This window comes from Fringilla coelebs (assembly GCF_963513975.1).
Source record: "Fringilla coelebs genome assembly, chromosome: 34".
Taxonomy (NCBI): Eukaryota; Metazoa; Chordata; class Aves; order Passeriformes; family Fringillidae; genus Fringilla; species Fringilla coelebs.
The window spans coordinates 50,645-63,401 of NC_140060.1; the positions used below are offsets into that span (position 1 = coordinate 50,645).

At 60.0% G+C, this 12,757-nt stretch overlaps 1 protein-coding gene across 1 annotated transcript in view; it reads right to left on the reverse strand.

The window, feature by feature from the left end:
• LOC311164648 (chromodomain-helicase-DNA-binding protein 8-like) overlaps positions 1-10,059 on the reverse strand; it is a gene marked incomplete at its 3' end in the record, with an annotated part of 60,046 nt that extends 49,987 nt beyond the window's left edge. Inside the window, exons 1-3 of the mRNA XM_084224178.1 lie at positions 7,297-10,059; positions 4,096-4,446; positions 1,821-2,203 (exon numbers count right to left, since the gene is read on the reverse strand). Of these exons, the coding sequence (XP_084080304.1) occupies positions 1,821-2,203; positions 4,096-4,446; positions 7,297-7,914 (1,352 nt within the window). The remainder of the gene's footprint in view (positions 1-1,820; positions 2,204-4,095; positions 4,447-7,296) is intronic.
• Between the last annotated feature and the right edge of the window lie 2,698 nt (positions 10,060-12,757).

Genomic DNA, 12,757 nt, shown 5'->3' on the forward strand with positions numbered 1-12,757 from the left:
CAAGACCACGATGGACACCAACCCTCGATGACCACCAAGACCATGATGGACACCAAGCCTCGATGACCACCAACACCATGATGGACACCAAGCTCTGATGACCACAAACACCATGATGGACACCAAGCCTTGATGACCACCAAAACCCTGGGTGACCACAAAGGACACCAAGCCTTGATGACCACCAACACCACAACTGACCACACTGGACACCAAGCCTCAACGACCACCAAGACCATGATGGACACCAAGCTCTGATGACCACCAACACCACGGTGGACACTAAGCCTCGATGACCACCCAGCTCCGATGACCACCAAGCTCTGATGACCACCAAGAGCACGATGGACACCAAGCCTTGGTGACCACGATGGACACCAAGCTCTGATGGCCACCAACACCACCACTGACCACACTGGACACCAAGCCTCGATGACCACGATGGACACCAAGCTCTGATGACCACCAAGCTCTGATGGCCACCAACACCACCACTGACCACACTGGACACCAAGCCTTGATGACCACCGAGACCATGATGGAAACCAAGCTCTGATGACCACCAAGACCATGATGACCACCAAGCTCTGATGACCACCAAGCTCTGATGACCACCCAGCCCAAACTTTGATGATCACCAAGACCAAGGCTGACCACAACGGACACCAACCTCTGATGACCACCAAGACCACAATGGACACCAACCTCTGATGACCACCAACACCATGACGGACACCAAGCCTTGATGACCACCAAAACCCTGGGTGACCACAATGGACACCAAGCTCTGATGACCACTGAGACCACGATGGACACCAAGCTCTGATGACGACCAAGCTCTGATGACCACCAACACCCTGGGTGACCACAAAGGACACCAAGCCTTGATGACCACCAACACCACAACTGACCACACTGGACACCAAGCCTTGATGACCACCAAGCCTCGATGACCACCAACACCACAACTGAGCACGATGGACACCAAGCCTCAACGACCACCAAGACCACGATGGACACCAAACCTCAATGACCACCCAGCTTTGATGACCACCAACACCATGATGGACACCAACCTCTGATGACCACCAACACCACAATGGACACCAAGCCTCGATGACCACCAACACCATGATGGACACCAACCTCTGATGACCACCAATGCCATGATGACCACCCAACTCCGATAACCACCAAGCTCTGATGACCACCAACACCACGATGGGCACCAAACCTCGATGACCGCCCAGCTCCGATGACCACCAACCCGATGACCACCCCTCTGCCCTCTCCCCTCCCCCTCACCTGGCCTTGCCCCTGCCCTTGCTCTTGCCGCCGCCCTTGCTGACCACGCCCACGCCCCTCCCCCGCCCCCCCTCCCCTCCCCCTCACCTGGCCTTGCCCCTGCCCTTGCTCTTGCCGCCGCCCTGCCCCTTGCCGCGCCGCGGCCGCTCCTCCTTGGCCAGCCCCCCAGAATGACCACAGTGGACACCAAGCCTTGATGACCACCAAGCTCTGATGACCACCAACCCCACAATGACCACCAAGCCTTGATGACCACCGACCTCTGATGACCACCAACCTCTGATGACCACCAACCTCTGATGACCACCAACACCATGATGACCACCCAACTCCGATAACCACCAAGCTCTGATGACCACCAACACCACAACTGACCACATTGGACACCAAGCTCTGATGACCACCAACCTCTGATGACCACCAACACCACGATGGGCACCAAACCTCGATGACCGCCCAGCTCCGATGACCACCAACCCGATGACCACCCCCCTGCCCCCTCCCCTCCCCCTCACCTGGCCTTGCCCCTGCCCTTGCTCTTGCCGCCGCCCTGCCCCTTGCCGCGCCGCGGCCGCTCCTCCTTGCCCGTCCCCCTGTCCGTGGCGCCCTTGCGCCGGCGCTTGCGGTCACTCTCGTCCTCGGGCCGGACGCTGGGCAGCTCGTCCTCGTTGAGCACGCGGGGGATGTTCTGCTCGCCGCGGGCGCGGGCGCGGGCGATGGCCTCGGCCACGATCCTGTTGGCCTTCTCCTGCTTCTTCTGGTGCTCCAGGCGCCGGCTCTCGTCCGCGCCGGCCCGCGGGCAGCCGGCCGGAGCCGCGGCCACTGCGGCCACCTCGGCGCCGCTCAGCACCTTGACCACCGACAGCCCGCTGGAGGAGCTGCCCGAGGAGGAGCCGGCCTGCGGGGGGAGGGGGGGTGAGTGACCACCACCCCCAAACCCCAGTGACCACTGACCACTACCCCCAAACCCCAGTGACCACCGACAGCCCGCTGGAGGAGCTGCCCGAGGAGGAGCCGGCCTGCGGGGGGACGGGGTCAGGGGTGAGTGACCACCACCCCCAAACCCAGTGACCACTGACCACTACCCCCAAACCCAACTGACCACTCCCAAACCCAACTGACCGCTCCCAGATTTAACTGACCACCGACAGCCCGCTGGAGGAGCTGCCCGAGGAGGAGCCGGCCTGTGGGGGGAGGGGGTCAGGGGGGAGTGACCACCCCCAAACCCAGTGACCACTGACCACTACCCCCAAACCCAGCTGACCACCACCCCCAATGCCAACTGACCACCCCAAACCCAACTGACCACTCCCAGATTTAACTGACCACCGACAGCCCGCTGGAGGAGCTGCCCGAGGAGGAGCCGGCCTGCGGGGGGACGGGGGGTGAGTGACCACCCCCAAACCCCAGTGACCACTAGCCAAAATCTAACTGACCACCCCTAACCCCAACTGACCACTCCCAAACCCCAGTGACCACCGACAGCCCGCTGGAGGAGCTGCCCGAGGAGGAGCCGGCCTGCGGGGGGACAGGGGGTGAGTGACCACCCCCAAACCCCAGTGACCACTGACCACTACCCCCAAACCCAGCTGACCACCACCTCAATCCCAACTGACCACCCCCAAACCCCAGTGACCACTGACCACTACCCCCAAACCCCAGTGACCACCGACAGCCCGCTGGAGGAGCTGCCCGAGGAGGAGCCGGCCTGCGGGGGGACGGGGGGTGAGTGACCACCACCCCCAATGCCAACTGACCACTCCCAAACCCAACTGACCACTCCCAAACCCAACTGACCACTCCCATACCCAACTGACCACTCCCAATCCCACCTGACCACCCCCAAACCCACCTGACCACTCCCAATCCCAACTGACCACTCCCAAACCCACCTGACCACTCCCAGATTTAACTGACCACTTCCAGCCCAACTGACCACTCCCAAACCCAACTGGCAACTCCCAACCCCAACTGACCACTCCCAACCCCAACTGACCACTCCCAACCCCAACTGACCACTCCCAACCCCAACTGACCACTCCCAATCCCAACTGACCACCCCCAAACCCACCTGACCACTCCCAATCCCACCTGACCACACCCAAACCCACCTGACCACTCCCAACCCCAACTGACCACTCCCACTGACCACTCCCAATCCCACCTGACCACTCCCAAACCCAACTGACCACTCCCAGATTTAACTGACCACTCCCAACCCCAAGTGACCACTACCCCCAATGCCAACTGACCACCCCCAAACCAACTGACCACTCCCAAACCCACCTGACCACTCCCAATCCCAACTGACCACTCCCAAGCCCACTGACCACTCCCAACCCCAACTGACCACTCCCAACCCCAACTGACCACTACCCCCAATGCCAACTGACCACTCCCAACCCCAACTGACCACTCCAAACCCAACTGACCACTCCCAACCCCAACTGACCACTCCCAAACCCCACTGACCACTCCCAACCCCAACTGACCACTCCCAGATTTAACTGACCACTCCCAACCCCCACTGACCACTCCCAATCCCACCTGACCACTCCCAGATTTAACTGACCACTCCCAATCCCAACTGACCACCCCCAACCCCAACTGACCACTCCCAAACCCAACTGACCACTCCCAGCCCCACTGACCACCCCAAACCCAACTGACCACTCCCAAACCCAACTGACCACTCCCAACCCCAACTGACCACTCCCACTGACCACTCCCACCCCCATCTCACCACCCCCACCCCCACTGACCACCCCCACCCACCCCTCCCCCGCTCACCTGCGGCTGCAGCACCACCTTGAGGGGCACCGTCAGCCTCTGCCCGGCCCCGCCCACCACCTGGGGCACCTGTGCCACGCCCACGGGCCCCGCCCCGGCCTGCTGGATCAGCTGGATCTTCTGGGGCTGCCCGGCCTGGCCCGGGGCCGGGGGCTGCACCTGCAGCTGGATCGTCACCACCTTGGCGGGGGCGCCGGGCGTGGCCTTGGGCGTGGCGCCGGGCGTGGCCGCGGCCCCGCCCTGCAGGAGGAGCTTGCCGGGTAAGGTGCCCAGGACCACGTGACGCTGGCCGGGCGGGGCGCCGGGGCCGGGCTGCTGCTGCAGGACCAGGGTGATGCGCTTGGACTCGCCCTGCAGACAGACAGACGGACAGATGGACATTGATTAGTGTGGGGATGGACAGACGGACAGACAGACAGACAGACGGACATTGATCAGTGTGGGGATGGACAGACGGACAGACAGACAGGGCCGGGCTGCTGCTGCAGGACCAGGGTGATGCGCTTGGACTCGCCCTGAGGACAGACAGACGGACAGACAGGTCAGTGTGGGGATGGACAGATGGACAGATGGACATTGATTAGTGTGGGGATGGACAGACGGACAGATGGTCAGTGTGGGGATGGACAGACAGACATGGTCAGTGTGGGGATGGACAGACGGACAGGGCCGGGCTGCTGCTGCAGGACCAGGGTGATGCGCTTGGACTCGCCCTGCGGACAGACAGACGGACAAACGGACATTGATTAGTGTGGGGATGGACAGACGGACAGATGGACAGACAGACACGGCCGGGCGGGGCCCCGGGGCCGGGCTGCTGCTGCAGGACCAGGGTGATGCGCTTGGACTCGCCCTAAGGACAGACAGATGGACAGATGGACATTGATTAGTGTGGGGATGGACAGATGGACAGATGGACAGACAGACACGGCCGGGCGGGGCGCCGGGGCTGGGCTGCTGCTGCAGGACCAGGGTGATGCGCTTGGACTCGCCCTAAGGACAGACAGACGGACAGATGGACATTGATCAGTGTGGGGATGGACAGACAGACAGACAGACAGACGGACATTGATCAGTGTGGGGATGGACAGACAGACAGACGGACAGACAGACACGGCCGGGCGGGGCGCCGGGGCCGGGCTGCTGCTGCAGCACCAGGGTGATGCGCTTGGACTCGCCCTGCGGACAGACAGACGGACAGACAGACAGGTCAGTGTGGGGATGGACAGAAGGACAGGGCCGGGCTGCTGCTGCAGCACCAGGGTGATGCGCTTGGACTCGCCCTGCGGACAGACAGACGGACAGACGGACATTGATTAGTGTGGGGATGGACAGACGGACAGATGGACATGGTCAGTGTGGGGATGGACAGACGGACAGACGGACAGGGCCGGGCTGCTGCTGCAGCACCAGGGTGATGCGCTTGGACTCGCCCTGCGGACAGACGGACAGACGGACAGGGTCAGTGTGGGGATGGACAGACGGACATTGGGGTAATGGTCAGTGTGGGGATGGACAGACAGACACGGCCGGGCTGCTGCTGCAGGACCAGCGTGATGCGCTTGGACTCGCCCTGCGGACAGACAGACGGACAGATGGACATTGTCAGTGTGGGGATGGACAGACGGACAGATGGACATTGATCAGTGTGGGGATGGACAGACGGACAGATGGACATTGGTCAGTGTGGGGATGGACAGACGGACAGACGGACAAACAGACACGGCCGGGCGGGGCGCCGGGGCCGGGCTGCTGCTGCAGGACCAGGGTGATGCGCTCGGACTCGCCCTAAGGACAGACAGACGGATGGACATTGGTCAGTGGGGATGGACAGACGGACATTGGGACAGTGTGGGGATGGACAGACAGACAGGGCCGGGCTGCTGCTGCAGGACCAGGGTGATGCGCTTGGACTCGCCCTGAGGACAGACAGACAGACAGGTCAGTGTGGGGATGGACAGACGGACAGACGGACAGACAGACACGGCCGGGCGGGGCGCCGGGGCCGGGCTGCTGCTGCAGGACCAGGGTGATGCGCTTGGACTCGCCCTGCGGACAGACAGACGGACAGGGTCAGTGTGGGGATGGACAGATGGACAGATGGACAGACAGACACGGCCGGGGCCGGGCTGCTGGTGCAGGACCAGGGTGATGCACTTGGACTCGCCCTGCGGACAGACAGACGGACAGACGGACATTGATTAGTGTGGGGATGGACAGACGGACAGACAGACAGACAGACGGACATTGATCAGTGTGGGGATGGACAGACGGACAGACAGACAGGGCCGGGCTGCTGCTGCAGGACCAGGGTGATGCGCTTGGACTCGCCCTAAGGACAGACAGACGGACAGATGGACATTGATCAGTGTGGGGATGGACAGACAGACAGACACACAGACAGACGGACATTGATCAGTGTGGGGATGGACAGACGGACAGACACACAGACAGACGGACATTGATCAGTGTGGGGATGGACAGACGGACAGACACACAGACAGACGGACATTGATCAGTGTGGGGATGGACAGACGGACAGACACACAGACAGACGGACATTGATCAGTGTGGGGATGGACAGACGGACAGACAGACAGGGCCGGGCTGCTGCTGCAGCACCAGCGTGATGCGCTTGGACTCGCCCTAAGGACAGACAGACGGACAGGGTCAGTGGGGATTGACAGATGGACATGGTCAGTGTGGGGATGGACAGACGGACAGATGGTCAGTGTGGGGATGGACAGACGGACAGATGGTCAGTGTGGGGATGGACAGTGGTCAGTGTGCCTGGACACAGCGGTCAGTGGTCAGCGAGGACGGACATTGGGGTGGGGCTCCACAGCTCACCTGGCCACACCCAAACCCCACCTGGCCACACCCAAATCCCCCCCAAACCCCACCTGTCCCCCCCAGGCCCCTCCCAGCCCCACCTGTCCCCACCAGCCCCGCCCCCGGCCCCTCCCCAGCTCACCTGGGCGGGCCCCAGGCCCCTCCCCGACCCCTCCCAGACCCCACCTGTCCCCCGCAGCCCCGCCCCGGCCCCTCCCGGCTCACCTGGGCGGGCCCCAGACCCCTCCCAGCCCCACCTGTCCCCTCCCAGCCCCGCCCCCGGCCCCTCCTAGCCCCCACCCGTCCCTCCCAGCCCCACCTGTGCCCCCCAGCCCCTCCCCAGCCCCGCCCCGGCCCCTCCCCGCTCACCTGGGCGGGCCCCAGGCTCAGGCCGGGTTTCAGGGGGGTCCCAGGTGCGCCCCCCGCCGCCGCCTTCAGGGGCTGCAGCAGCAGCTGCTTCACCTGCCGCCCCGCCCCCGCCGCCGCCACGCCCCCCGCCGCCGCCACGCCCCCTTTGGCCACGCCCCCCGCGGCCGCCGCCACGCCCAGGCCGGGCCGGATGGGGGGCGGGGCCGCCCCCAGCACCTTGGCCAAGGTGACTTTGCCGCCGTTGGGCGGGGCCGGGGCGGGGCCGCCGGGGGGCGGGGCTTTGAGGATGACGATTTTGGGGGGTGGGGGCGGGGCGGCGGGGGGAGGGGCGGAGACCCCCATGAAGGGGTTGCCCTGGCTCAGCACCTCGGCCTCGGGGGTGGGGGCGGGGAGGGGCGGGGCGGGGCCGCCGGGGGGCGGGGCGGGGGCGGGGCCGTCCTGCGGGGGCGGGTCCGGGGGTCCCGGGGGGGGGTCGAGCGCCCCCGAGAGCCCCAAGGCCTCGGCCAGGGGGTCGCTGGGGGGAGGGGCGGGCGGGGGGGCCACCAGGTCCTCGGGGGGGAGGGGGTCGAGCCCGAAGAGGTTGGGGTCGTCAAAGAGGTCCATGATGGGGTCGGCCATGGCGGGGAGGGGGCGCGACCCCCGAATTTGGGGGGGTGGGGGGGGTGGGGGAGCACGGAAGGGAAAAGGTTGGGGGGGTTTGGACTCGGAAATGCCAAAATTTGGGGGGTTTGGACACGAAAATGCCAAAATTTGGGGGGTTCTGGGGGTCACAAGCCCAAAAATGCCAAAATTTGGGGGGTCTGAACCTGAAAATGGAAAAATTTCGGGGGTTTGGAACTGAAAATGTCAAAATTTCAGGGGTTTGAACCTAAAAGTGTCAAAATTGGGGGGGTTGGAACCTAAAAATGACAAAATTTGGGGGGTTCTGGGGGTCACAGGCCCAAAAATCAAAAATCTGGGAGGGTCCGGACCCAAAAATGCCAAAATTTGGGGGGTCTGAACCTGAAAATGCAAAAATTTTGGGGTTTTGGAACTGAAAATGTCAAAATTTGGGGGATTTGGACCTAAAAATGACAAAATTTGGGGGGTTTGAACCTAAAAATTTCAAAAATTTCGGGGGTTTGAACCTGAAAATGCCAAAATTTGGGGGGTTTGAACCCAAAAATCCCAAAATTTGGGGGGTTCTGGGGAGCACAGGCCCAAAAATCAAAAATCTGGGGGGTCTGAACCCAAAAATGCCAAAATTTGGGGGGTTTGAACCTGAAAATGTCAAAATTTCGGGGGTCTGAACCCGAAAATGTCAAAATTTGGGGGGTCTGAACCTGAAAATGTCAAAATTTGGGGGGTTTGGACACGAAAATGCCAAAATTTCGGGGGTTTGAACCTAAAAATGCCAAAATTTGGGGGGTTTGAACCTAAAAATGCCAAAATTTGGGGGGTTTGAAACCAAAAATGCAAAAATTTGGGGGGTTTGAACCTGAAAATGACAAAATTTGGGGGGTTTGGCCTTGAAAATGCAAAAATTTGGGGGGTTTGAACCCAAAAATCAAAAATCTGGGGGGGTCTGAACCCAAAAGTGTCAAAATTTGGGGGGTTTGAACCCGGAAATGCCAAAATTTGGGGGGTTTGGAACTAAAAATGCCAAAATTTGGAGGGTTTGAACCCAAAAATTACAAAATTTGGGGGGTTTGGGGGGAAAAAGGCCAAAAATCAAAAATCTGGGAGGGTCTGGACCCAAAAATGCCAAAATTTGGGGGGTTTGAACCTGAAAATGTCAAAATTTCGGGGGTCTGAACCCGAAAATGTCAAAATTTGGGGGGTCTGAACCTGAAAATGTCAAAATTTGGGGGGTTTGGACACGAAAATGCCAAAATTTCGGGGGTTTGAACCTAAAAATGCCAAAATTTGGGGGGTTTGAAGCTGAAAATGTCAAAATTTGGGGGGTCTGAACCCGAAAATGCCAAAATTTGGGGGGTTTGAACCTAAAAATGCAAAAATTTGGGGGGTTTGAACCTAAAAATGCAAAAATTTTGGGGGGTTTGGACACGAAAATGCCAAAATTTGGGGGGTTCTGGGGGTCACAAGCCCAAAAATGCCAAAATTTGGGGGGTCTGAACCTGAAAATGCCAAAATTTGGGGGGTCTGAACCTGAAAATGCCAAAATTTGGGAGATCTGGACCCGAAAATGCAAAAATTTGGGGGGTTTGGACCTAAAAATGCAAAAATTTGGGGGGTTCTGGGGGTCACAGGCCCAAAAATCAAAAATCTGGGAGGGTCTGGACCCAAAAATGCCAAAATTTGGGGGGTTTGAACCTGAAAATGTCAAAATTTCGGGGGTCTGAACCCGAAAATGTCAAAATTTGGGGGGTCTGAACCTGAAAATGTCAAAATTTGGGGGGTTTGGACACGAAAATGCCAAAATTTCGAGGGTTTGAACCTAAAAATGCCAAAATTTGGGGGGTTTGAAACCAAAAATGCAAAAATTTGGGGGGTTTGAACCTGAAAATGCCAAAATTTGGGGGGCACAAGCCCAAATTATGAGAATTTGGGGGGCTTTGAAGGGTCCTGACCCCAAAAATCAAAAATTTGGGGGGTCTAAACCCAAAAAATGGTAATTTGGGGGAGTTCTGGGGGGTCACGACCCCAAAAATGGGAATTTGGGGGGCACAACCCCAAAAATACGAAATTTGGGGGAGGTTTGGGGGGTCCTGACCTCGAGAACCCAAAATTTGGGGGGCTCTGGGGGGGATTTGGGGGTCCAGACCCCTAAAAATGGGAATTTAGGGGGGGTTCAGGGGGATCTGGGGGTCCCCAAGCCCAAAAAAAGGAAAATTTGGGGAGTTTGGGGGGATTTGGGGGTCCCCAAGCCCAAAAAAAGGAAAATTTGGGGGGTCTGGGGGGGATTTGGGGGTCCCCAAGCCCAAAAAATGAAAATTTGGGGAGGATTTAGGGGGTCCCGAGGGGGAATTGGGGGTCCCAGACCCCAAACTGGGGGGGCTGGGGAGTCCCAGGGGGGTTTTGGGGGGTCCTGAGGGATTTTTGGGGGGTCCTGGGGGGGCTGAGGTGGTCCTGGGGGATTTTTGGGGGGTCCTGAGAGGTTTGGGGGGATTTTGGGGGGTCCTGGGGAAGTTTTGGGGGGTCCTGGGGAGGTTTTGGGGGGGTTTTGGGGGGATTTTGGGGGTCCTGGGGGATTTTGGGGGGGATTTGGGGGGATTTTGGGGCGGTTTTGGGGGTCCTGGGGAGGTTTTGGGGGGATTTTTGGGGGTCCTGGGGGGTTTTGGGGGGTCCTGGGTGGATTTTGGGGGGATTTTGGGGGTCCTGGGGTGGTTTTGGGGCGGTTTTGGGGGATTTGGGGGGTCCTGGGGAGGTTTTGGGGGATTTTGGGGGTCCTGGGGTGGTTTTGGGGGGTCCTGGGGCGGTTTTGGGGGGTCCTGGGGCGGTTTTGGGGGGATTTTGGGGGTCCTGGGGCGGTTTTGGGGGGCTCTTCTCAGGCTGGGGGGGCTCCGGAGCTCCAGGCTGTGGGAGAGAAAAGGGGGGGGGGGTTCAGGGGGGACCCCAAAGTGACCCCAGCCCCAAAACCGGGGGGATTGAACCCAAAAAGGGGCGGGAAAAGCAAAGGGAACTGGGAGGCCAAACTGGGGGAACTGGGAGGCCAAACTGGGGGAACTGGGAGGCCAAACTGGGGGGACTGGGAGCCCAAACTGGGGGGACTGGGAGGCCAAACTGGGGGGACTGGGAGCCCAAACTGGGGAGACTGGGAGGCCAGACTGGGATGGACTGGGAGGCCAGACTGGGATGGACTGGGAGCCCAAACTGGGGGGACTGGGAGCCCAAACTGGGGGGACTGGGAGCCCAGACTGGGGGGAACTGGGAGGCCAAACTGGGGGGAACTGGGAGGCCAAACTGGGGGGAACTGGGAGCCCAGACTGGGGGGAACTGGGAGCCCAGACTGGGGGGAACTGGGAGCCCAGACTGGGGGAACTGGGAGCCCAGACTGGGGGAACTGGGAGCCCAAACTGGAGGGACTGGGAGGCCAAACTGGGGGGACTGGGAGCCCAAACTGGGGGGACTGGGAGCCCAAACTGGGGGGAACTGGGAGCCCAAACTGGGGTGGACTGGGAGCCCAGACTGGGGGGAACTGGGAGCCCAGACTGGGGGGAACTGGGAGGCCAAACTGGGACCCCAATTTGGGGTAACTGGGACCCTGAACTGGCCCAAACTGGGGAAACTGGGACCTCAATTTAGAGTAACTGGGACCCCCAAACTGGGGTAACTGGGACCCCAATCCACCCCAAACTGGGACTCCAGACTGGGACCCCAATTTCGGGTAACTGGGACCTCAAACTGGGATCCCAAGATCGCCCAAACTGGGATAATTTAGGGTAACTGGGACCCCAAACTGGGAGCCCAATTTGGGGTAACTGGGACCTTAAACTGGCCCAAACTGGGACCCCAAACTGGCCCTAACTGGGAACCCAATTTGGGGTAACTGGGACCCCAAACTGGCCCAAACTGGGACCCCAATTCAAGGTAACTGGAACCCCAATTTAGGGGAACTGGGAACCCAAACTGGGGTAACTGGGACCCCAATCCACCCCAAACTGGGACTCCGAACTGGCCCTAACTGGGAACCCAATTGAGGGTAACTGGGAGCCCAATCCACCCCAAACTGGGAGCCCAATTTAGAGTAACTGTGACCCCAAACTGGCCCAAACTGGGACCCCAATTTAGGGTAACTGGGAGCCCAATCCACCCCAAACTGGGAGCCCAATTTAGAGTAACTGTGACCCCAAACTGGCCCAAACTGGGACCCCAATTTAGGGTAACTGGGAGTCCAATCCACCCCAAACTGGGAGCCCAATTTGGGGTAACTGGACCCTTAAACTGGGACCCCAATTCAAGGTAACTGGGACCCCAATTTAGCCCCAAACTGGGACCCCAAACTGGCCCTAACTGGGAGCCCAAACTGGGGTAACTGGGAGCCCAAACTGGGGTAACTGGGAGCTCAAACTGGGGTAACTGGGACACCAATCCACCCTAAACTGGGACCACAAACTGGGCCAAACTGGGACCCCAATTTGGGTTACCTGGTAGCCCAAACTGGCCCAAACTGGGACTCCAAATCAAAGTAACTGGGACCACGATTTAGAGGAACTGGGAGCCCAAACTGGGACTCCAATTCAAGGTAACTGGGACCCCAATCCACCCCAAACTGGGACCCCAATTGAGGGTAACTGGGCCCTCAAACTGGGATCCCAATTCAAGGTAACTGGGAGCCCAGTTTGGGGTAACTGGGACCCCAACATGGCCCAAACTGGGACCCCAGTTCAGGGTAACTGGAACCCCAAACTGGGACCCCAATCTAGAGTAACTGGGACCCCAATCCACCCCAAACTGGGACCCCAATTTGGGGTAACTGGGACCTCAGTCCGGGCCAAACTGGGACCCCAGTTCAAGGTAA